This window comes from Idiotropiscis lumnitzeri, chromosome 3 (assembly GCF_059441095.1).
Source record: "Idiotropiscis lumnitzeri isolate Australia: NSW breed Sydney's pygmy pipehorse chromosome 3, RoL_Ilum_1.0, whole genome shotgun sequence".
Classification (NCBI taxonomy): Eukaryota; Metazoa; Chordata; class Actinopteri; order Syngnathiformes; family Syngnathidae; genus Idiotropiscis; species Idiotropiscis lumnitzeri.
In genome coordinates, this window is record NC_142393.1 from 23,967,606 (window position 1) to 23,991,023 (window position 23,418).

At 42.3% G+C, this 23,418-nt stretch overlaps 1 protein-coding gene across 1 annotated transcript; it reads right to left on the minus strand.

The window, feature by feature from the left end:
- Positions 1 to 1,272: 1,272 nt before the first annotated feature.
- On the minus strand, positions 1,273 to 18,578 carry marchf9 (membrane-associated ring finger (C3HC4) 9). Its single transcript, XM_088292136.1, has 4 exons — positions 17,272 to 18,578; positions 8,841 to 8,996; positions 5,631 to 5,823; positions 1,273 to 2,354 (listed from the first exon to the last, which is right to left on the minus strand). The coding sequence occupies exons 1-4, from the start codon at positions 17,626 to 17,628 to the stop codon at positions 2,023 to 2,025; spliced, it is 1,038 nt and encodes a 345-aa protein (XP_088148262.1). The 5' UTR covers positions 17,629 to 18,578; the 3' UTR covers positions 1,273 to 2,022.
- Between the last annotated feature and the right edge of the window lie 4,840 nt (positions 18,579 to 23,418).

The following is a 23,418-nucleotide window of genomic DNA, read 5'->3' on the forward strand; positions in this document are numbered from 1 at the left end:
CTTCCTATTTGATTCGAATGGCGCTTGGCAACCAGCATTCTTTCACCCCCATCGAGCGGCTGGAGTTCTTAACAGAAGTTCCCAACCTCTTCATACCCATCATTCACACGTCTTGGTGATTCTCCAAAAGTAGAACGTTCAATAATTTTATCTTGTTTCCTTAATTTGAACCTTGAAGTTTATTGTCTTCGTCTTCTTTTTCTTTTTTAAATTTAATAAAACGTAAAAAATAAATAGTTCCCCTTAAAAGTAATATTAATTTAAAAAAAAATTAACATACCAGACATATACCAGAAAAAATAGCTGTGGCATTTAAAATTTAAATATGAGTAATAAAACACTTAAGGATAATATTCGGACCCACTGCAGCAATTTTACCTACTTTTCATCAGTAATCCGATCTTTAATGATCTCATACATAGCTGTGGTGATGTTGACAGGGTTATGTCACAGGTTATTGATCTTGGAAAGAAATTATTATATGTATCCACGTCTCTGTAATGTGCTCACTTACACCCTAGGGTACATGTACCCCTGATTGGGAAACCAAGAAGATTCTCTTTAAAAAAAAGTTTGTTTTTATCTCAATATTGATTTAGATTTTAATCTTTACTGATTTATATTATTATCATAATCTCGCTATTAATATATCCTAATACAGATTAAAAATTATCCCATAACAGTGGCATTGGAAGCATGACCATATGTTCTTTTCACATCCAAAGATCCAATCATTGTGGAAGGATGAACATCTTATGTATTGCATCATTTTAGGCTTCTTTTTCTTCAAAAGAAATTCCTCAAATCTCATTTTATGTAGGACAAAATTAAAAAAAAAAATTAAAATAAATCTTCCCATAATCCAAATATTTGTCAACAAATTTGACATTCCCATGAAATGAAGGGATGGCGCACAGCATTAAGGAGAGCCTATCTTGTCTCGCTTTTGTCATTTTGTTTCTGTCTCATTTGTTCCATGGAGTCTTTTGTGAGTGTCGGTTGCCTTCGGCAGTTAGGATAAAAATTTCAGCCAAAGTGATCGCTGAGGGCAGGACCTTTGCACACATGCATCCAAATCATGCAACTTGAAGCAGAGACAGAAAGAGTCGGAGTACGGTAATAAGAGATCATTTGATCCCTGGTTTTAATCCAATAGTTTACTTATCAAATGGGACTCGGCACACAGCAGCAACAATCTGTACTCGGTAGCTGAAAGAGCTGTAAAATACTGCCCGACTTTCTTCCCGGTGACAAAAAGTTGGTGCAATGAAATCGGATGGTTTGAAAGTGTTTATTTTGGCAAGCACCATTCGAAACAGAGCAAATTTGTGTTCATGTTATGTGATAAATAAAATGACATACCCATGCAAAATTCCCTGTGAAATGTACATAATATGTATTTATTGCAGAGAGATTATGTATCTTTGATTTCTATATTATTATTTTTTTTGTCTTCCTGTTTGTTTTCTTTCCGTTCGATCTATTGGCCAGCATTGGGAAGCTTGTTTGGATGAAGAATTCTACATACTGGAGGTGTCTGGAAAGGCTCAACATGTATGGAGTTTCATGGTTTCTTGATTCCTAAAAAAATCAAACTTGGAGTAGAAAACAAAAGCAGGAGATGCAAATGAAATGCGAGGATCAACTGAAAGAGAAATGTTTCTGTGCATCCTGATATTGAACGGGAAAAAAACATCTCATTGTCTCCCATTAGTTTAGAAAGCCTGCTTATGCCCCCCGATCCCCACCCCTCCCTTCCCGTCCTTCCTTGACGTCTGTTCAATGTGTTTTGTCCTTTTTTTTCATCACTTCCTTCATTATTGAAAAGGAGCATCTGGCTTCTTTTTAGTCGTAAGAAACAAGAGAACTCCTGGCGAGTGTCTCGGTGTGATGCAGATGCTCTCGGCGTCACTTTGCTTCCTTTGCGAGTCCTTTTATTATTTCATGTTTCACACGCCGTCCTTCCGCTCGTATGTACGGGCCGAAAGGCGAAGAGGAGGTCCTTTGAGGTCCTTCCAGGCCTCATACGGTGGTGACCCTCATCACCACCTCCCGGTTGGCGGCGGCGCTGATCCGCGGGTCATTGGGCCGCAGCTGGCTGAGGATGTGCAAGATGGTGTACCCGCAGTGGTGGTTCAGAATAGTTCTCAGCCTCCTGCCCTGGCGGCCCGCGCTGCCGCCTGCCAGCCCGTGAGGAGTCCCGCGAGCGCCGCGGGCCCCGGCCTTGCCGCCCAGGCTCACCGGGTCGCCCAGGTCCTTGGATTTCTCATAGTTCAGAACTTTCCACTGCTGGTTGACGGCCTGCCATCGCTTGAAGATGCGATAGACTGACGAGCCCTCGTGGATGATGAGGCCTGTGGGAGCAAGGAGGAACTCCTCACAGTTTTTGGTAGTGGCAAGCTCATTTCTGACAAACAGCATATTTGCTTAGTGCCCTCCAAAAAGATTTTTAACTTCTGGTACTTGAGTACAGCGGTGCCTTGAGATATGAGTGAATTTTTCGAGATATGAGCTGTGATTTTTTTTTTTTTCAAGCACAAACTTAAGAACTCAAAGGTCATTCCATGCCAAGTGCAATTTAAATAGTAAAAAGCAAAACAGTGATGGATTTTTGTGTTTGTGCTATTTCCTTTCCGGCAAACAGGTTTCATACACTTTTCCTTTGTTGTGCGCCAAAAAATTGAGTGTTGCTCGTGGGTATGAATACTTTTGCAACCCTCTTAAGTGCTACAACGCTCTTTAAAAATTAGTATTTGGATTAATTTCAACAGGGAAAGATGACTTGTTATATGTCTTAAGTTCCAAGCTTGGTCACAGAATGAATGAAACTCATATCTCAAGGTATCACTGTTTCCTTTTTTTTTTTAAATTTTTTTTTTTATTTTACTAACAGGAGCCATTGGTCCATCAAAATGTGGTGCGGCTCTCCCCCTAAAATAAGCCAATTTGACCATGACACAAAATGTGCTTGACTGTTCATTGTCTGAACGTTCTGTTGTGTTGGCTGGGAGCTTGCGTTATGGGCTTCAGTGCAGCTTTCTAACATTGATCTGAGTGCGGAATTAGGATATTTATCACTTCTCAAGGTGCAAAAAAGTCCAGTGGATTTCTATTGCCGTTAATAACAACATGTTATTTACAAGAGTGTTTTAAGTTTTTCTCACATTGTATGTAGCTGTAAGTAGAAAATCAAGGTACTATCTTGTCATTGTGCCCACAAAAAAGATCATTTCATACAGTCATGAGATAAATGACTGGAGTACCTTGTTTTTCTTTACATTTGTGTTGATTTCAGTGCCTGGTACCACCAAAGGTGTATTGTGTGACTAACAGAAAAGCAAAGATGGAATATGGCCGAAAAGTCATGTTTTGGCAGTAACGGCTACATATCACCTCTTAAATTCAAATGTGAGCTATTTTTGTTATCTTCATTCAAGTTGTGCAAACAAATGTAGCTGTTTGTTGCAGCCGTTTGAAATGAACGAGAAACTGAAGAAACAAGGCTGGTGGATTCATTTTTTTCCCTTGACTGTACTGCATAGAGGGGGCGTGGCATGCAGGCCATCGGAAATTTCAGGAAAAGGTGTTGATTTTCCCGAAGGGTCGGTCTATTTCCGAGCTAGTTGATGGCCACCTCCTTCGCCCACATTCGTCCATTACGTTTATAAGCGTGACGGCTAACAACAACAAAGCGAATAACACAGTTTGTAACACTGTTATTGGATGGATTTCACTTTCTGAAATACAGTGGCGATACGAGTTTAATTCCTTCAGTGGTTAACGCTTATATCTCAAAAACACTCATCTCAAATCATCTTTCCCCTTTGAAATAAGTGGAAATTTACTTAATCTGATTGAGACCCCCTAAAAACACGCAAATCTTTTTTTCTTTTTTTTTAACATGTCTGTATCCAGAGAAAATTAGTTTTCAACAGTATTGCAGTTGTCTAAAAACGCGCAGTATTAAATGTTTTTCCTACAAATAACTTGCAAACACAGAACATGAATGTATTGTCGTTCCTCGTTTTTCTTTATTGGCATGGCAAAGCAGAATTGATATTGTCCCTCCACTACAAGGAAACCAATGAGCACTGATGGCGATCAGCGTTTGTGTGAATGACGATACAGCAACATTGGTTTCATTTAAGATGTCACAAAGTCTGTTTGGGTGGATTTTTGAACGTTGAATTGAGTTTTGTTTCACATCATGTTATCTTTTCCTGTGTCCTATGTTCATGTCGTCCGTTCATCGCCACCTTTTCTCATCATCCCCGCTCCTCGTGTCGACGAGGCCACTCGGTCAAGACACTTGTGTCATGGCCACGTGTGCCTCGTTGTCTCATCAATTTGTTTGTATTAAGCTTCATGCTTTTTTTCAGTCTGTCGGACCATATTTTGTCACGTACCTTTCATCATCTCACGTTCACTCTTGTGTTTTGTTTCTCCTGTGTTCCGTTATTGTTTCTTTTTTTTTTTTATCATACATAATGAGTACATGACAAATCAATTCAGCGAACAGATGGAATCTACCTCCGATCGAAGCAGTCAATGATCCGGCGAGCGGATGGTCAACGTGTGACGCTACCTGCCCCGCAGGACCAGATCGTTCGGTGACGTCGTCAGCATCAGCTTCCTTGTGGTCTCCTACTTGCGCACCATCTGCTTCTCTCATTTGTCTTCCGCGCAACGTTGTGTGACCTCAGCGAGCGTGCACTGAATTCATGTAACGAGTCATATTTGTATTCAAATTTCTGCTGGTGTTTAGTTGCATGGCTTGTTGCGTCCTCAGGTATCTACTAAAAGCTACGACGAGAGCTCTCGTAAACATTCTACCATAAAAAAAAAAAAATGATAGTTTCAGTTTTGACTCATAACAGATGTTTGTTTAGTTTTTTTGCATGGTTTGACAATGCAATCATATGATTTCGAATATTTTGGTTTGGCCCACTGGCTGAATTGAAAAATCCATCCATCCATTATCCGAGCTGCTCATCGTCACATGGATCGCAGGGGCGCTGGAGCCTATCCCAGCTGTCTTTGGGCAGTCGGCGGGGCACACCCTGAACTGGTTGCCAGCCAATCGCAGGGCCCACAAAGACAAACAATCACTCTCGCTCACAGTCACACCTAGGGACAATTTAGATTGTTCAATTAAACTATCATGCATATTTTTGAAATGTCTGAGGAAATTGGAGGAGGTGTTACATTGCGATGTAGACAGACAATAAAACAATACCATATATTTTTTAATCATCTGTGGATTACGGCTAATTTAACTGCAACTTTTGGAGTCCCTTTTAGTTGTAAAAGACTTTGTCTTCATATTGTCTATCACCCCAATATTTTCCTTATTAAAAAAACACAATATTTTTTTATTTTTTTAAGGAAGATTGTAACAGATTGACGACATGTCCAATGATTTCAATTCAGAAAAACATTTTTGAGAGATGAGAGTTTTGTGTTACAAACATGGGCATGGGCAAGCTCAACTTGTATATCAAGGCACCACTGCACTTCTCTGGCAGAGTAAAACTGTCATTTTGAAAAAACGACTTTTTCATTGGACCTCATTGGTAGTGCTGCGGTAGAATTCAGTCGTACAGCTGAGCATTTGTGTTGGTGGACTTTACCTATGCAGACAATGTCCATGAATCCGTACATGCCGTAGCAGATTTGGAAGAGCAGGTCCTGCCGTTGCCACTTGGCCGACGGGCTTAGGGAGGACCAGATGAGCCAGGAGATGCTGGCGATGAGGAACAGGGAGCCCAGGATGATGGCGGCGATCTGCACCTTCTCGATCACCGTCAGAGAGATGGCCTGCCACTGCACCGCAGCAAACAAGGAAAGACACAGTAATGCTCAACAGACTTTTCAAGTCAGACAATGCAAAAAGCTAGAGGGAGCCCTTGTACCACTTTGTCAAGCACCCATGTCCTTTTGCAGAAAATGCAAATGACGGAATTACCAAAAAAGATCCAGTTATTTCAGTCTCGTCATTTTTTTCCCAGAGCTCTGTGTTTTTGAGTGGTTCTGATTTGATGATATACAAGCTTTTTTATTGTAGCTATTCACCCATTTTTGATAGCGCTTGTCCTCATTAGGGTCACAAGTGAGCAGCAGCCTTTACCTGCTGACTGTAATACACCCTAGACCGGCCGTCGGACAATTGTACGTCATATGTAAACAAACAATTATTCACACCAATGTTCAACTAAGAGTTTTCAATGAAGCTAACATGCATGTTTGTGGAATGCAGGAGGAAGCCAGACTAGCGGGAGAAAAGCCACGCAAGCGCATGGAGAAAATGCAAACAGAAGAAAGAGCCTGAGTCCAGACTTGACCCCAGAACCTCACCACTGCAAGGCAGAAGTTCCGACCACTAACACGCCGAGCTAACCAATTAACAACAATTCCATTAATATTAATGTTTTCCTGAAATTTTCTATCCATATTATGTTCCATCGAGATGGCCAAATGCTGTGGTTCCTGGTTTCCGACTGGCACATATTTCCATGGCAACAGCCAGCTCCACCAATCAGAGAGGCTGAGAGGTGCACACATGCACTCCATAGTGTGCAGGGAACCTTGTCCTTCTTCATACAAACAAGCTTTTTTTTCACTACCCACAGAAGGATGCACTACATTTCATGGAAACGTGTGGAATCTCAAAAAGAGATAGATAGATATTTTTCATTTGATTAGTATTTCCCCTTGTGAGCGCTTTGTGTGTCCAGAAAAGCAGCACATTAATCTGACGCATTATTATCATAATTATAATTATTAAATTAGCTTGCTGCTTGACAATTTCTGCCTATCGACGAGTTGCTACACAAACGTGTGACATCACCAGCAAAAGATAATCGGATATTTATTAATCAGAAGTCGAGATGAGATTTAAACAATTAGACAAATGTGTGCTTGTCACATGTGATCAAAATTTAGACGGTGTGTTTTATTACATGGGATATTATTGTGAAAGTAAATGTTCGAAATGTAAATATTCATCATTAAAGGGGGCGACACCCCAAAAATTTCCTTTACAAAAATATGTTCTATGCTGGTCCACTTGTCAAAAAATGACATTCTGATTAAGACTGAGTTTGTGGAATGTGAGTTAAGCAGTAAAATCCATCCGTTTTTATCCATTCCAGGGGGCGGCCATTTTGTCACTTGCTGTCCACTGAAAATGACATCACAATTGCTCAGGGCTCAGGTAACGACCAAGCCCGGTTTACCTGCTTTCTGAAGCTGAGCCATACATGGTCATTATCTGAGCCCTGAGCAACTGCAATGTTATTTTCAGTCGACAGATGTGACAAAATGGGAGATGGCTAAAAATGTGTACATTTTGCTGCTTAACTCATACTTAAACACGATAATGGCATATTTATTGTGTTAGCCCTTGAGTAATTTTAAATTCATTGGTATTTTTTTTAATGATAATTTCTTCCAAATAATCCAGATTTTTTTAACATTTCATGATGATCTGAAACGGTTTATATTTTTTTGGAAAAGTCGAAGCCGTGCAATAAAAATACCAATGTTTTTCCGAACATGAGGATAAACATGGTGGCCGACTGGTTAGCACGATGGCCTCACAGTGCAGCGGTCGTGTGTTCGATCCCGGCTCCGGCCTTCCTGTGTGGACTTTGTTCTCCCTGTGACTGCGTGGGTTTCCTCCGGGTACTCCCGTTTCCTCCCACATCCCAAAAACATGCACGGCAGGCCGATTGAACACTAAATTGCCCCTAGGTATGAGTGTGAGCGCGGATGGTTGTTCGTCTCTGTGTGCCCTGCGATTGGCTGGCAACCAGTTCAGGGTGTCCCCCACCTACTGGCCGAAGATTGCTGGGATAGGCTCCAGCACCCCCCGCGACCCTAGTGAGGAGAAGCGGTATAGATAATGGTTGGATGAGAATACTGCATATTAATCTATAAATTAAAAGATGAAGACAATTTGATCCATTATGTCATTACAGAAAACAAAGAAAAATAAATTGTACTCTGTTCATTTTTTTTTTTCATTATATTTCTTTATTTTTCTTTACAACGTTCTGAAAAATATTTAGGATTTAAGACTGCAGCAAATCACGCAATTACTTTCACTGTTTGTGAGAACCAAAGTGTTGCAAGGCCTTGAGCATCTTTTTGCATTCCAGGATGATTTGGAATAAAATGATGACAAATGTTATCAGGATGTATAATACTGTAAACGTTGATTTTAGAAAACAAATTTATACACACCATAATTTGTCAAAATATATTTATCAAACTTTATTTAGCAAGTTGATGTGAGCAGTAATGTACCCAATGACCTGAGTTTGTTGTGGTCAATGTTTCGTTCGGTATATGTAGTCAATGGAATGGATAAATACATGCGGAAAAGGTCAGTTCGAGCACAAAATCCTCCAAACTGCCTCAAATGCATCAGCACTGAGACCTGCATTTGTTTTGTTTTTGTAATAACAGGATTTAACAAAAAATGTAACTGGGCTTCATGCCCTGCAGTATGAACATAGCCTTGATTTGACACCAATTTTTGCTTCACAGAATGAATGACCTCACTAATTGAATTCCACGCTGCTAATATATGCAAGACAACCTTGACTTTTTGTTCTTCTATTTCAAACTTCAGGAGCATGCATGTTGGGTCAGTTAGTTTTCCATGATGCTACTAGTAAATCATTTGCCCTGAAGTAAAATATTTTCTACCCAACACAATGATGCATCGGGTTAGGCACGTTACACTGCTCTTATTTGGAACACAAGTGTGTACATTTGAAGTGGCCCAAGAGCAAGAGAAGACTCCGGAACAAGTTGGAGCGTGACGGATGCAATACCTGCAGGGGGTTTTTGGTGCTGATGGCCAGAACCTGGTACTTAAAGTAGCAGAGTTCACAGCTCCAGGAGCCCCTCTCACTGATCCAGCGGATGAGGCAGGGCTGGTGGGTGCAGCGCACTGACCCGTCGCACCGGCACGGGCTCAATAGTTCACCCTGCAGGACCAAAAGAAGCACAGCAGCGAGTCAGGAAAACAATATCGTCGAGTCATGTTTGGAAACTATCGGCGCCAGGGTATTTTTGTGTAGCAGTAAGTGATTGACCACCACTGACTTCACCTGAAAACCATTACAAAAATGTACTTTACGTTTGAACTTGCACCACCACGTATGACCCAAAAGGTGATTTTATTCGCAGGCAAGCACATTTTTTCTTTGAGAATCAACACGAAGAAGAAAGCTTTAGATGTAAAGGTCAAATTTGTCCTCACGCTCAGATAAAAGTATGCAGGAGCATTTCCTGTAGCAGATGGGCATGGAGCAAACAAGCACAGGTGGGCATTCATCAGTGCGTTAGTCCGTCCGCGACTTCTCATCAGTATTTCAGGCCCGCCCAGTCGGTCCAAGTCAGTCACACACCTGACGATCAATGAAATTAAAAATGAAAAAAAAATAAAGGTTTTGTACACACAGACCCCATGTTTTAATTTCACTTGGATAGGTTCCAGCACCCCCCGTCACCCTAGTGAGGAGAAGCGATACAGAAAATGGATGGATGATCACGACACTGTTTATGTGTCTGTTGTTTTTGTTAGATTTTTTTTCTTTTATTTTGCTGCATGTCTGCTTGTGTGGCGCCTGCGTCTGACTTGGAAATTATGTTCTCAACGCCGAATGGCTGTCTCCAACAAGGAACAGACTGGGTACACGAACTGACGATGCCCACCTCTGCAAACAAGCGTGAACTGCGCATTGGCTGGGTTTGATTTTCTGCTGAGGATGATGATTACTGAAGTCACGTGACACAGCGAAAACATTTAAACCAAAAAGTGAATCAGAGTGTAAAATGGGTAAACACAAATAACAACAGTCACCTCAGTGTGCTGTTGTGATGCCACTTTGGCATTGCCTTTTATTTTTTTAGGTTAGTAAAACCTGGTGAATGTATCAAGAGTGAGTCATAAAGTCAACTGATCTTTGGGAAAACAAGGCCGGGAGTCGACTGATGCTATTGTTACCCGTGCCACCCACCTTCTGCCCGAGCGTCACAGTTGGCCAAACACATGATGGCTGGAAAACAATGCTAGAAACAATTGTAATCAAAAATGTTACATCTTGTATTGTAGAGATAGATATTTTTAGTTTACCATTAATATTTTTTTTTTATGCTTTCTATTGACCAGACACCACTGGCTACGGGACAATCTCCTTCGGGAAAATTGCACATGCAACGCAGTGAAAATTGCAGCGCAGTCTTCCTATTTATTTGAACCACAAATTCTCATCCACGTCACAGCAATTATCTTGACTTGATATGAGCTATTTCGGAAAACTGGTTGTTCATTGGTTGATCTAATGCTTCACATTTCCCATCATTTGAAAAAGTCAAGATTTGTCTGAGAACAAAGTTTAATGGAGGTTTATAGAAATCCGCTTGACATATTATAACAACTTGCTCAACCATTTTTCATTTATAGATGCAGATGACAAACTAATGCCAAAATTTTGCTGCATTTGACATAATTCCACAGAAACAGCAGAAGTTTGCGCCGAATAATTTGCATGGATGTAGCAAAGCATTTGAAATTTGTTCAATGAAATAGAAACAGTTTTTTTTTTTTTTGATAGGCGCAAGTGGCACAAAGATTGAACAAATAGTTCTGAGAAACTCGATTCTGATATGAGAAATGTAACAAAGCGACTGAAAAAAAACAATTTTGCATGGAAGCGTGAGCCAGATCTCCACAGAGATACAAAAGATTCATTGCCTGTGATAAAAAACGCTTGATTTCAGTTGTTGCTGCTGAGGGTGGCCCAACCAGTTATTAGGTTTAGGGGGCAATCGCTTTTTCCACACAGGACCCTGTAGGTTCGATTTTTTCCCCTCCCTTAACACATAATAAAAGCCTTCATTTAAACCGGTATTTTGTCTTTAATTGTGTTGTCTTTTACTCAAAGCAATCAGAAATTGGGAAAAATAAATGTCAGTGGCACTGCAAATATGGATATAAATATGAAAAAACATTTAGAACTTTATATTCAACATATGTAGTGTCCACTACATGGAATTTGTCAAGCTTAACATGTCCATCCTGTCGCAGTGAAATATCAAATTGACATAAAAACTGCTCAGAAATTTGAAATGTATTATTAAACAGTACAGTCATCAGTCACTAACTGAATCATGTTGCAAAGTGAAGGTCCATCGTGTGCTCATCAAATGCGGACATCAGCCAAAAATGTCAGCAAGCACGCTCATTTTGCTGTTTGCATCTACACTGTCCGGAAAAATAAAAAAAATGGGCGGGATCTTAATCATGATGCATTCTTAACAACCTAACTTGTGCTGCTACAAAGCAGTTCTTTAAATAATCGATATTCCATCAATTATTATTTATTAATTTTTAATTTCCATCCCTTCAGTCCAAAATAGGATAATATCTCAAACTGGCAGAGGAGAAAATGCACCGATATAAATTGCTGGTGATTCGATTACTGGTTTGGTCCATAACATCATTCAGAAAATGTGGATAATCTTTTTTCAAATGTAAAAGCAGATGTTTACAAATGTCTTAAATTGATGAAAATTATAAATCTAAATATAAATCTAAATGTCACACAAGAATTGTGATTTGAATAGAATCCGGAGGTGAGTAAATCCTCCCATCCCTAGTCCCTAAATGCCACTTCACTTTATTAAAAGATAAATGATTAAATAATTATTTTTAAAAAGTTGTTTTTTTTATGTATATAAAATAGAGACGTCTCAAAGGCAACTTCTGGCGATTTTTTTTCAGGTCATGATGGTGATATTTTTTAGGTGTAAAAAATTCTACTCTAATGAGAAAATGCAGATTTTTCTTAAATGGAGGCCTTCCAAGAGGCTGACACACTTTCATCAGATGGGCAGGAGACTGACACGTGTGACCCAGATGTGAAGGGATGACGCCTGCAGGTAATTGGCCCACTGACAGCGTCCATGTAACCCGGCCCCCAGTGTGACCTTCTCAATTATGAAATGACAATCAAATGGCAAATGCGCTCCCTGCCTGCACCAGGAAGCCACTTGGCATATGAGAAGAAGCTAATATCAACATAATCACTTCTACATACTGTAGTATAGGGTGCTAATTGTCACAGTCTGGGATCTCGAAGGTAGGCTTTCCTATCTGTGGGGTTGAGGTCAACGAGGTGGTTAAAAAAGCGCATTGGTGGCAAAGCCCCACGTGTGGATGACATCGGCACAGAGTTCTTAAAAGGCTGTTGTGGGGCATCCTGGTGGAAACGCCTTCCCAACATAGCATGGACATTGGACATACACCCTCGACGGCGTACTCAAGGGTGCCTGGGAGTTCGCCCAACCATTCTACATGTGCCCTGTGGACTTGGAGAAGGCGTTCGGATCTAATGAAAGGTGCTCAGGCAGTACGGGGTAGCAGACACCCTAGTATGGGATGTTCGATTGCCGGCTGTAATTCGGATTTGTTCCCAGTGAGGTTTGGATTCTGCCAAGGCTGCCCTTTGCCACTGATTCTGTTCATAATTATGGTCGGAATTTCTGGGCGAAGCCAAAGTGTTGAGGGCGTCCGGTTTGGTGGTCTCAGTATCACATCTCTGCTTTTTTTCAAATGATGTGGTACTGTTTGCTTTTTCAAGCTGCAATCTTCAACTCTCACTGGAGCGGTTCACAATGAAATGAATGAAAATCAGCACCTCGAAATCTGAGACCAAGAAGAGGGCGATTAAAAAAAAATAACCCCGGTCTAACTCCTAAAGGAGCGCCAGCCGCAGCTAATAAGTGCAAAGGCTTCAAAATAGTGTGCAACAACTAAGCATTCCACAATAAAAACAGCGCAAAACAACAAGGTGATGCAGGCGTCATATTTGGGCGTTTGGGCACACTGAGCAGTTGCAGAGAAGGGCATACAAAGATGTAATCAATTACTGCGATTGGATGGTAGGGTCCAGATCTCTACCTTTGGGCAAATTCATTACTTATATTGAATACACGTCTCTACTGCACACCACTACAGTGTGTTATTATTATTAGTGATGATAATAAAAAATAATAATAATGATAATAATAATAATAATGTTATTATTATTATTATTATTATTAATTATTATTATTATTATAAGAATTCATAATAATAATAATAATAATAATAATAATAATAATTTTTTAATTGTTTTGTTTTGTTTTTTTATTGGTTATTTTATTCAATCAGCTTCAATAAAAGATTGTTTGTCAGAAATTGAGTCAGCCATAACATCCTTGCTTTTCAAATGCTCGTGTCGTACTGACAAGAAAGGCAAATTCTGTCTTGCAGGTTTTGTGTCGCATTCCTCTAGTGTTTTTCATAAAATGATCAAACCTTCAGGCTCCGGTGCTAAGGCTGGTGAGCCGTGATCCAGTTCGGAGCAACTGTGATTTTGATTTTCTCTTTAGTTGCCAGATGCATTTGATATTTTCCAGAGCTGTTTATTTTCAATGAGATGTTGAAGAATCCTTTTTCTTTCTTACCCGTAACTTGTGGGTGGCAACTGCGCGACAATCGGAAAGCGCAAGCATGTCTCGGGGTGAGATCAGCTCAGAACGGGTGGCACAGTCCACCCGGCTTGCTCTTTGTCTGTAACCCAAAGCGGGCGGGTAGGGACCACGATCCTCCATGAGTCACCTTCCAGTGGATCCCAGACGTTTGGGAGCGCGAGCATTTCCCCAAGTGTCCCCCGCTTTACTACGCCTCACAATAGAAATGAGGCAGATGTCATCACTTAGCACATGCGCTGCAATAACACGTATATGCATGGGAGAAGTGACTAAATGGAAATATCCATCTGCGCTCCCACACCATTTGCAAGCCGTTGCCTCATCATCCCGGTCTTCAGGTGAATCTGCTGCAGATCAGTGCGTTTCAGCACATCTGGCGGCATTTGGACGCAGACCAAAGATGCGCACGGCAACATCCACGTTTGTTTTGGCACAGATATGTGGGGAAAAAAAAAAAAACTGCCAACGAGTTTCTTGGATGCAAGAAGCGAGAGCTGTGACTGACACGCAGTGACGGTCCGTTTATTGTGACTCATTCTCACCACGTTCGTTTGTCATTGTGTCGATCTAATTGGCTAACTTTCTTTGTTGCTATGCTGACAGGATGGTGACTGTTGCTGCCGCTCCTCCACCCCGGATGAGCTTCAAATCAACAACAAATCATCTTGCCTTCCACAACTGAGATAAACCTCATTGACAAAAACAGCTGGATTTTCGGGACCGGAGTAAATCCGGAGCGGCGCATGATGTAAATCTACGTGAAAGAGGGTTAAACCGTGTTGGTAAATTCGCAGACACGTGCAAGCTGGCATATTTTTTAAAGGGCGGTTTGCGCAGTTGAGGGCATGAGCACTGTCCACATCATTCGCCACCAATCAAAGTAGCTCTTCTCATTCCCAAACGCATTGTCACTGCGTTTGGCGGGTGCAGCAACAGATAAGCAGGTACCCTCAATACAGAATTCGATGGTGATAACCGCAAAAGACTTCATGTATCTATTGGCCTCAGCGATCATTTGGAACTCTCTGCCACCACATTGTCATTCTGCCAGGTAGGTGCATCTTCAAGGACACACCCACGCCATATTATTTATTATTTTATTATTTATTTTTATTTATTTGGGTTCTTGTGACAATTGTGCCAGTCTGCAGTGCACAAAAGCCCCTGCTATTTGAACAGGGGTGTGTAGACTTTTTATATCTGCTGAAGATTCCTTTCACCTTCTTTGTAAATCCTTTTTTTTGTTTTTTTTTTACTGTGTTGATTGTGTTAGCAGAAATACAATGAATACTTAGGTTAGACATCTACAGAAGTTTTTCTTAATCAAGTGAAAAATTTTGTCAATTTGTCTATGCTGGTGCCTGCTGGTACAATTAGTGAAGTGGTCATACATTAACTTGTGGAATTGTATTATTTCACTCATAGTACAGGTGACAAGCAGTTGTCAACTAGTACACAGGTGTGCCTCACTAGTAACCTGTAGTTGCCCTGCGACTTTGGCGAAGTTGTCCTACTAAGTCTGCAGAAATGTTATACAGTAGTGGAAAAAAACATTATTAGGAGGTCACAGTCATGCTACTAGTGCGCTGAAGTAGTTGAAGTAGTCCGCACAGTAGTTGGATAACTTGTTATTTGTGTGGTAAAAAAGGCTAGTGGGCCGTTTGTTGCTATTATTAGGATCCAGGAGGTTAGCAGTGCATGACGCATGCCTACAAATTGTGCCTTGGAGGCTTCCTAGTGAATCATAATAGTTTACAAATAATGTTTAATCATTTTCTAGTAGGCCAAAGGTGGCACTAGTAGTGCAAAACATTACTATTAGGACAATATTCGAACTTGTGCGACCTTTCTACAATTGAAGAGAGTTGTCTTACTAGTGACAATAAAGACTACTGGCACAAGGACCTTAAGTTAGGTATCAAAGAGATGATTTGATCTCAACTAGTAGGACAGCTTCGGCATACTAGTAGAACCACGACATGCCACTAGTGTGGTCGAACTGTGCACTAGCTGAAACCTGCATGCTACGAGTGACTTTGTATGTTACTAGTAAGACAGTCGCTTGACTACTGCACCCTAGTTGCTGTGCTCGTGTGCTGAACTGACAAAAGACAAAGAGCATAATAGTACTAAAGGCGGATATCCAGTTTCAGATCAATACGCTAGTAGCCCAAAAATGGCACTAGTAGTGGGGAAAAAAGGTGACTAGTAGGACACCGGTTACAAGTGCACTGTACTGTTGTGAGTGACGACAAAGAGTGTACTAGTACATGTACCTTAATCCAGCCATCAAGCCATTTATGAGCATTTATCGGAACTAAGCTAGTAGGACAACAACGTAGATGTTACTCGTGGTCCAAAACTTGATTCGCAAGTTGACAACTGCATAATTTAGTACAACTAAACACAGTTCTACTACTTTCTACTCTACTACTTTAAGACAAAGAGTTCACTAGTACAAAAAAAAAAAGCGGATATCAAGTACATGAGATAAATGCTCAAACAGCTTCTTGAGATCCATCTTAAGTATGGTGCATGTACTAATAGGACAAACGAAGCACTAGTAGTGGGAAAAAAATGACTAGTAAGACAATAGTTCTACAAGTACGATGAATTGTCTTACTAGTTGCAAATTTCCCCACTGCGAGACGAATTAAGTTAGATTACCTTACTTGAGAAGGACAAAGAGCAAACTATATGGACCTTAAACTGGCTCTTCGGAATAAATACTCAAGCGACTTCCTTGACACTCTTTGTACTGCTGGGCCAACAACAAAAAAAAGAATTTTGCACAAATAACATACAGGCCAGCTACTTGGGGTTGTTCTGTTTTAACACAATCCAATATTTTGAACCCAGAAATTTCCACCAAATTGACCCAAGTGCATTTTACACTAAAGAGTTGATCTTTGTTCCCAGTAAACAGAGTAATATTTGAGAGTAAAATATTCGGTGTCAAATTTCTTCTGAGAAACTTTACTTGCAAATTTAACTCTGTTTACTGAGGGGAAAATAGTCCTATAAGAATAAAATGTACTCTACGAAATGTAGTGAGTTAAGCGTGTCGTCAGGTTGTCTTGGTTGTTTTACATCAGCAAGAGCATCTCATGCGGACAATTGCTGCCACAGCAGAAAAAAAGTATCATGTTGTAATAAGCCCAATTTCACATTATAATTTGTTAAGTTTGACGTCTACGATGAACAAAATGAAGACATTTCTTCTATCTCTAGTGGAGTCCTATGGGTGATGTATGTGTGTCTTCTTTTTAAATCTATAATCTTTTGAATCACTTGACCTTAATATTTTTTTACAGTATAATAGAAGAGCAGTATTTTTATGTAGCTGTATTACTTTTGATTTCCAAGACACAAAAAGGACTCCGGCAGTCACCCCAATGGGCAAATCGAACTTTACTTTCCACGTTTTAAAGTGGTATTATTACGCAATGACTTTTCACGTTAAAACGAGAACCGTATTATGTTAAAATGTGAAACCTTTGTGAAACATACGTGATATTAAAGTTTGTTTTGTTTTGTTTTTTTTCCCAAGTGTGGCGGAAGCATACGCTTCAGTATCTCATCTGCTTGTAGAAGGACAAGGGCCTGAAACTGTGTCTTTGTTGTTGTTGTTGTTGTTGTTGCTGCTCTCGCGTGTGATGTAGGTGAGGCGGCCGGACGAAGGCTCGGTGGAAAAGTGGCAGTAAAGCGCACACGCATTACCTGCTCGGGGCCTTGGAAGCAGATTCTGCACTGGGGGCTCCGCAGGCTGCTGGCGGTGCTGGCGAGCGAGACGGCGTCCAGGCCCACTTGCAGCTTGGGCTCCTTGTCGTCGAAGGCCTGCAGGCTGCGTGGCCGCGGCTCGCTGCTGCCGTAGTAGTCCTCGTCGTCGTTGCGCGAGCGGCAGTCGACAAAGGGCGGCCAGCCGCAGCCACCCATGCCCATCCCCAAGCCGCGCATGGTGGCCGCCGGGCGCTCAGAGGAGGAGCCACCGCCGCCGCCGGACGGGCTCGATTCGGATCGCATCAACACCAGCACTTTCAGTTCGTTCAGAAACATGCGGATCCGATACTTGAACATGTTGGGCCGCTACATACACACGCGCACACGCACGTCGATACACTAAGTGCGCCTGGATGCGTGTTTACGCTCCTCGTTTGGACAATTCACGCGCTCACTGTCGGCCGAAAAATGAGCCACTGATGGCATGTGTGCCAAAAGCCACGGTCCGTTCCTCACAAAGCGCTTCCCATATCTTTTGTCTTGTGTGGGGCAAACAACAAAAAAACAAGACAGCCGGCGTTCATGTGCAGCGAGCGGCTTGCAGCGGCGTCGAACGCGAGACCAGAGAACAACGAGCCAACATGCTCGCTAGCCGAAGCAGAAGACAGAGCGACGCCGACGCGGGCGAATCGACGCGGGCTGTACGGCACCACGACCACGACACGCCATCCACGCGCTCACATCTGGGAGCCTGGGCCACAATCATTATCCGACAAAAGAGCCAAGCGGGCCGAAGCGGCGCTTGCGAGCTGCATGGCGCCTTCAAGACAACAAAAGAGTCACAGCGTCCGCCGTCACTTTGTTTCTCACTCCATCTCCTCCCAAAAAGACAATCATTTGCATTTTCTGGCAAAAACAGCCGAGTGCTCCCCGTCTGCCATCCTCGCCATCAAAGGAAGAGGAAGGCGGAAGGAAAAAAAATACAAGGCACCCTGCGGTTTTATTTGGGTTTCAAGTCCGCGTCCCCAGAAGAAGAAAGACGGCGTCCCACGGCAACAATGACACGCCAGCAGCGGTGGCTTCGATTAGTGGAGCACGTCGATGCTCCTGATCAGGATGCTGCTCGCTCGTTTCCCCTCCTCCAAATGGTCGCTCGCCCATGCAGCTACTTCCGGAACAAGCGTGCTGGCATCCTGTCCACGCACAAAGCCTTTTTTTTTTAATATAAATTTATTTTCCGTCGAGAGTGCAGGTGAAACCCTCGGAAGGGAGGTCGGCTTCTTGGTCAGGCGCTGGCCATGGTGCTGAACATCATCTCTATATCCCCCACCCACTCCCCCGCATACACTTAAGTGGACACGTGCGCGGAATGCCCGCCAATTACAAAACGGGGTCTGTGTTCCTTCCTCGCCCTTCTCATGTGGGTCACAGCCAGCTAGTCTCAGGTGACCTCAGATTGGGCAATAAACACAACCTCAAATAGGCTCCCACAGCTTTTATCATGTCGAGGAACAAACAGTGGTAGCTTGTTTTACTAGTTTCATCCGTTCAATGATTATTTCCAATAATCCGAACAACAGAAAGGTAATTTTTGAACCAGTCAGAATATAAATCACAGCCTGTGTTCAACAACTTCATTTTGACTGGCACTTCACAGAATCACTGTTCAGTGAACTGTGCCACCAGAGATCATTAGCTGCGCATGCTAAATTATCCAATCACAAATGACTACGTCTAAAGCCTCCAGATCCCAACAATTTGTTTCAACCACACAGAGTATGCAACTATTCTTTTCCATTGTCTCACTCCCCGACAAATGGATTCTGGCCTGTTTTACTGCCACTTCTCCTCCATTTTACTTTTTTATGAGTCGTAAGATTTTTTTTTTTTCATGTACAATATGTGCCTTGGCTCAGTAAAGATTGACAAACTGCTTTTGTTATGCTCATTATTTACCCCTTTGATTAAAATCCCTTCATAGATGACAGAAATCCATCTGTATTATTTTCTTTTGTGCATTTGAACAATCATTTCTCCTTTGACGACACAGTAGTCGTCTCCCTCACAGTGGACAGGTACTAGGTTTGAATCTCGCTTCTTATATGAAGTTTGCATTTTAGGTTCTTTGAAAGAGTCTAAACTGCTGAAGATATTGGCAAACTTTCCTGCTTCAGTTTGAAGGCGAGAGGAGTGAATGCGACTCGGTGTCATTTGTCAGGACGGCGAGACAAGTTAATTAGAAAAACATCAGAGGCGTGAGGACAGAGGTCACTTTCATCTGCAGTTTACAAAGAAGACGCTGCCGTCGGCGTCTCTTCAACACTCAGCATTCTGCTCCATGGTAACGTTTAGTACAAAATGCCCTGACACGTTGATCACCATGGATTTTTCACACTCTGCTTGTTGCAAATATGGATGTAGCTTTTCAATGCCACATGCATTCTTCCTATGTAACACACAGTTAGTGTATAACATGGGCGGACTCAATGACGACTACATGCCGGGTTAAAGTCATACAAATTAAGATATGTTTCAAATTCTGAAGCATCATGCTGTTTTTATTTTTCCCCAAATGTCAATCATCTCCGTTCTAATGGATAATGAAACAAATATAAAAATTTTACTGGAACCACCGCCATGATGACAGGCACCAGTACTATTTTTACAAAATACATTGCTCCAAATCATTGAGCACAAGAGTGAAACAAATAAGCGTAAAGGTCTCTCCGTGAAAAATAGTCATTTGAATTGACCTAATTGGAATAGAATTCGCTCGTGTCGGCAGCCATCACTTTTCAGGAAACCGGCCTCCCTGGTATGGTTGGCTTTAACCCCCAATAAAAATAAAATGAATAAATAAAAACACGTTAACACAGCATCGTCATTTTTTTAAACACTTTTATTGGATAAAAATAATATGCCCTTGTGTGGACTGAATAGTATTTATTTGTGGGAAAAAAATATGAAATTGACCATGTTTGGATGTAAGAGATTTTGGCCCAGTATCGGAATCCATTGCACATGACTAACATGCGGTTAACTGATTTGCTAATAATTAAAAAAAAAAAATCTTCTTGAAAATGACATCAGTTTAGCAAATTTTTCATCATGTGCAACCAATGTACTTGTTCAGATGAGTCGATTCAAATTAGTCTTTTTTCAGCACAGGAAAAATACAATTTCACTCACCTTTACCAATCAGTAGACACATTAGCATAGGAATCGCGCTCCAATTTTACCAGCATAATTCATAACCCATTGAAGTTTCTGCCGTTATCTCATTAGAGGATAGAGTTGCGCTTTGAAGGTAATGTACTGTACATCGTCCTCTTAAGGATGCTACAAAGCGGAGGTGGGTAGAGTATCCACAACCTTTTCTCAAGCAAGAAGTCCTCGGTTTTCAATGGGGTTGGGGTTGGGGGAAAAACACTCCAGTGATCTTTCTATTGCTATGTTCAGACCGAACACAAGATGAGCGATTCTCAAGGTGCGAATAAAATATAAAGTCAATGTACCTGGCGCGGAGAAGTGTGAATTAGTCGCGGGCAAGCACATTCACTCAAGTTGGTAAATTTGAACAGGGTTGCACATCGTGTCGCGACAATCAGTGTTGAGAATGTACTCACTCTCTCTTACACACACACAGCGTGGTGAAATAAACGACGAAGGGCAAAATGATCACGGTTTGAGGGCACCGAGGGCTACACAACAGTCAGCTTCCAATAGCTGCCAGGACCAAAAAAGAAGAAGGCTCTGAGAATAGAGAATGAGAAAGGTGGCGTATCTGGAGAGTACAAGGACTTGTTCACAGCTGTTCATGAGTCAACCAAAATAACATTTAGCATTGGCCAAAGTTTGAGCGCAACCGCTAGCCACCTGATTGACTTGTGACATTTAAAACATTTTCGATGACAGCACGTCTAGACAGTAAACACAAAGTGTAAGTGCACACACTGGAGCAGCGGGCTATTTAAACGCAGTTCAAGGTATTGGAGTCTTGTCAAGGACACCTCAGCGATGTGTCCAGGGGATGTTGTGGGCGGATGCTCCATTGTCGCATCCTCTCAAACCGTCAAGATGACGAATGTTCTCTTTTCTTTTTTTGCCCACATTCTTTGTTCTGGTCAGTGACTTGAACCAAGGTCCCCAGGGTGGCTGGCGACGATTTTATCCAATTGGCCACAGTTGACAGATGATGTCTGGGCGCAGAGATGTTGTGGTGATCTCAGTCGGTACCGCAGCAGCCGATCAAGCTCTTATGCTTCATTCCTCTCCTGCTGTCACAATTAATCTCTCCCTCATGGGGGCTGCATCTTTCCCACAAATTTCGTCGGCTGCTGCTTTGCCGGTGGCTGGCCTTTGGATGACTCCAGCCTGCAGGCCTCCAGGACTTTGGCCATCTTTTGCAGACTTTCATGTCACCACTTAGAGTGACTCTGGGCTGTTTGGGAGACATGAGCTTCGGGGCATTGTTCAGAGGGTTGAGGGCTGCAAAGGTCCTAATGTGAAAACTTAGGCCAGCCATTTTCCACATATCGCATTATCCCAACGCTGTCATCCACTTTTTCCCAGGTCATCCAACATCCCAGCTGAGACAAGCTGAGTGCCTTGATCTTATATTGCTCTTCTTCTGCTCTGACCCCCACCAAGACCACCGGGTGCTTCCTTCCACCTCTTATGTTCTGTGACCAGAACTTGGGAGCTGGGCCCACTTCCCGATTGCGTCCAGTCAACAATCCGATCGCTTGCGTGGCCAACCACCTACGACCTCTTCGCAAAGGGTCCTTGGCGCTTCTCACGCAAAGATCCAACAAGTCTTTCAGTGCCACCATGAGGCTCGGCTTCTCCTGCTTGAAGCCAAGATGGATTGCGTTCGGTGGCAGCTTGAGTGCATTCCTTCCAAACAGGTCCATGCTGGTGTGCCAGCCATCAGGGGCATGCCAAAGAACCTGCGGATGAACTTGTTGGATTTAGCATCGGCAATGGAGATTAAAGCAAAGCATTGTTAGCGTTTCAGCCTCATGTAAACTATTTATTTTATGACACACTTCTAAAACAGGTGACATGATGTAGCTCATTATCACTGTAAGCTACGTTTCCCAACTGTGCACCGCACAAACATGCATGCATGCATGCACAGACACGCTCCCACAAACATGCAGGCGCACACGCACACACACTGGTCTTCTCTCTGACAAGCAAGCAAGGAGCATTCCTGCTCTGTTTCATTATTGATAGGCCTTATTGACCTGTTTGTCTTTCCTCACTGAAGAGAATGATTTGCCTTCCTGTTTGTCCTCGCTGGGCTGTGAGAACAATTTGCATCGCCATCCAGATGCATTAATAAAAGCTCACTAGTTGTCCTGCTGTGTGTGTCGCAGGCTGCAGTAAGGATGATTCCATGTAGACACGAGGTGTCAAAAGACAACTCAGAAGGTTGAGTTGGCTGTTATTTTTGCCGTGGTTACAGCCGACAGTGACCCGTCTATGTGCATTGAAGAGATTATTGATCGAGAACGTCCTTTCATCCTTTCAATGTCTGCTCAGACGCAGCAATACGAACAATATGTCAGACATTGCCCTTGTGCAGGGAGCTTTCAGCAGCCACCATGACTGAACGGCGATCGCTTCACCGGGCAGTCCCATGTCTGCTTTTGATTATTATTATAACTAATAGGGAAAAATTGTGGCAAGATTCCATGGGGCACAAAATGATGCGGAAGGCCGGATCTGGACGACACCCTTGCAGATGCATCACTGTCGTGCTTTGAGAGTGTCTTCTAGAGCTTTGAGAGGACAGATGGCCATCTCTCTCTCTCTCTCTATGTGTGTGCGATCTTCCACAGCTCCTGCCAGCAAAAGTGCCCGGCCGGCATATGGGCCCGCATCGCAGGGCGGGGACTGGCATAGAGCCCTCAGAAGGATAGCGGGCTTCACTGGCGCCGGAAAATACTCTCAGTAGAACCATAAACCTTAACAAGCATATACTTCTGGCGATGTTCCTATGTCTCACGAAAATGAACCTGGAGGTCAGGAAGATTCATCCAAACTTTTTTTTGTAGGTGCAAAAATGACAGAATTCTGCAGGTCGTGAAGAAGCACTCAAAATACTCCAAAACAGCTGGTAATATGGAAACTTTGCTTTGA

Bases quoted from the DNA above. Each gene is read 5' to 3' on its own strand.
- marchf9 (XM_088292136.1), bottom strand. From the start codon at position 17,628: ATGTTCAAGTATCGGATCCGCATGTTTCTGAACGAACTGAAAGTGCTG. The intron at 8,997-17,271 runs GTAATGCGTGTG...TTGGTCCTGCAG, and splicing joins GCTTCCAAGGCCCCGAGCAG to GGTGAACTATTGAGCCCGTG. The intron at 2,355-5,630 runs GTAAAGTCCACC...TTGCTCCCACAG, and splicing joins CATGGACATTGTCTGCATAG to GCCTCATCATCCACGAGGGC.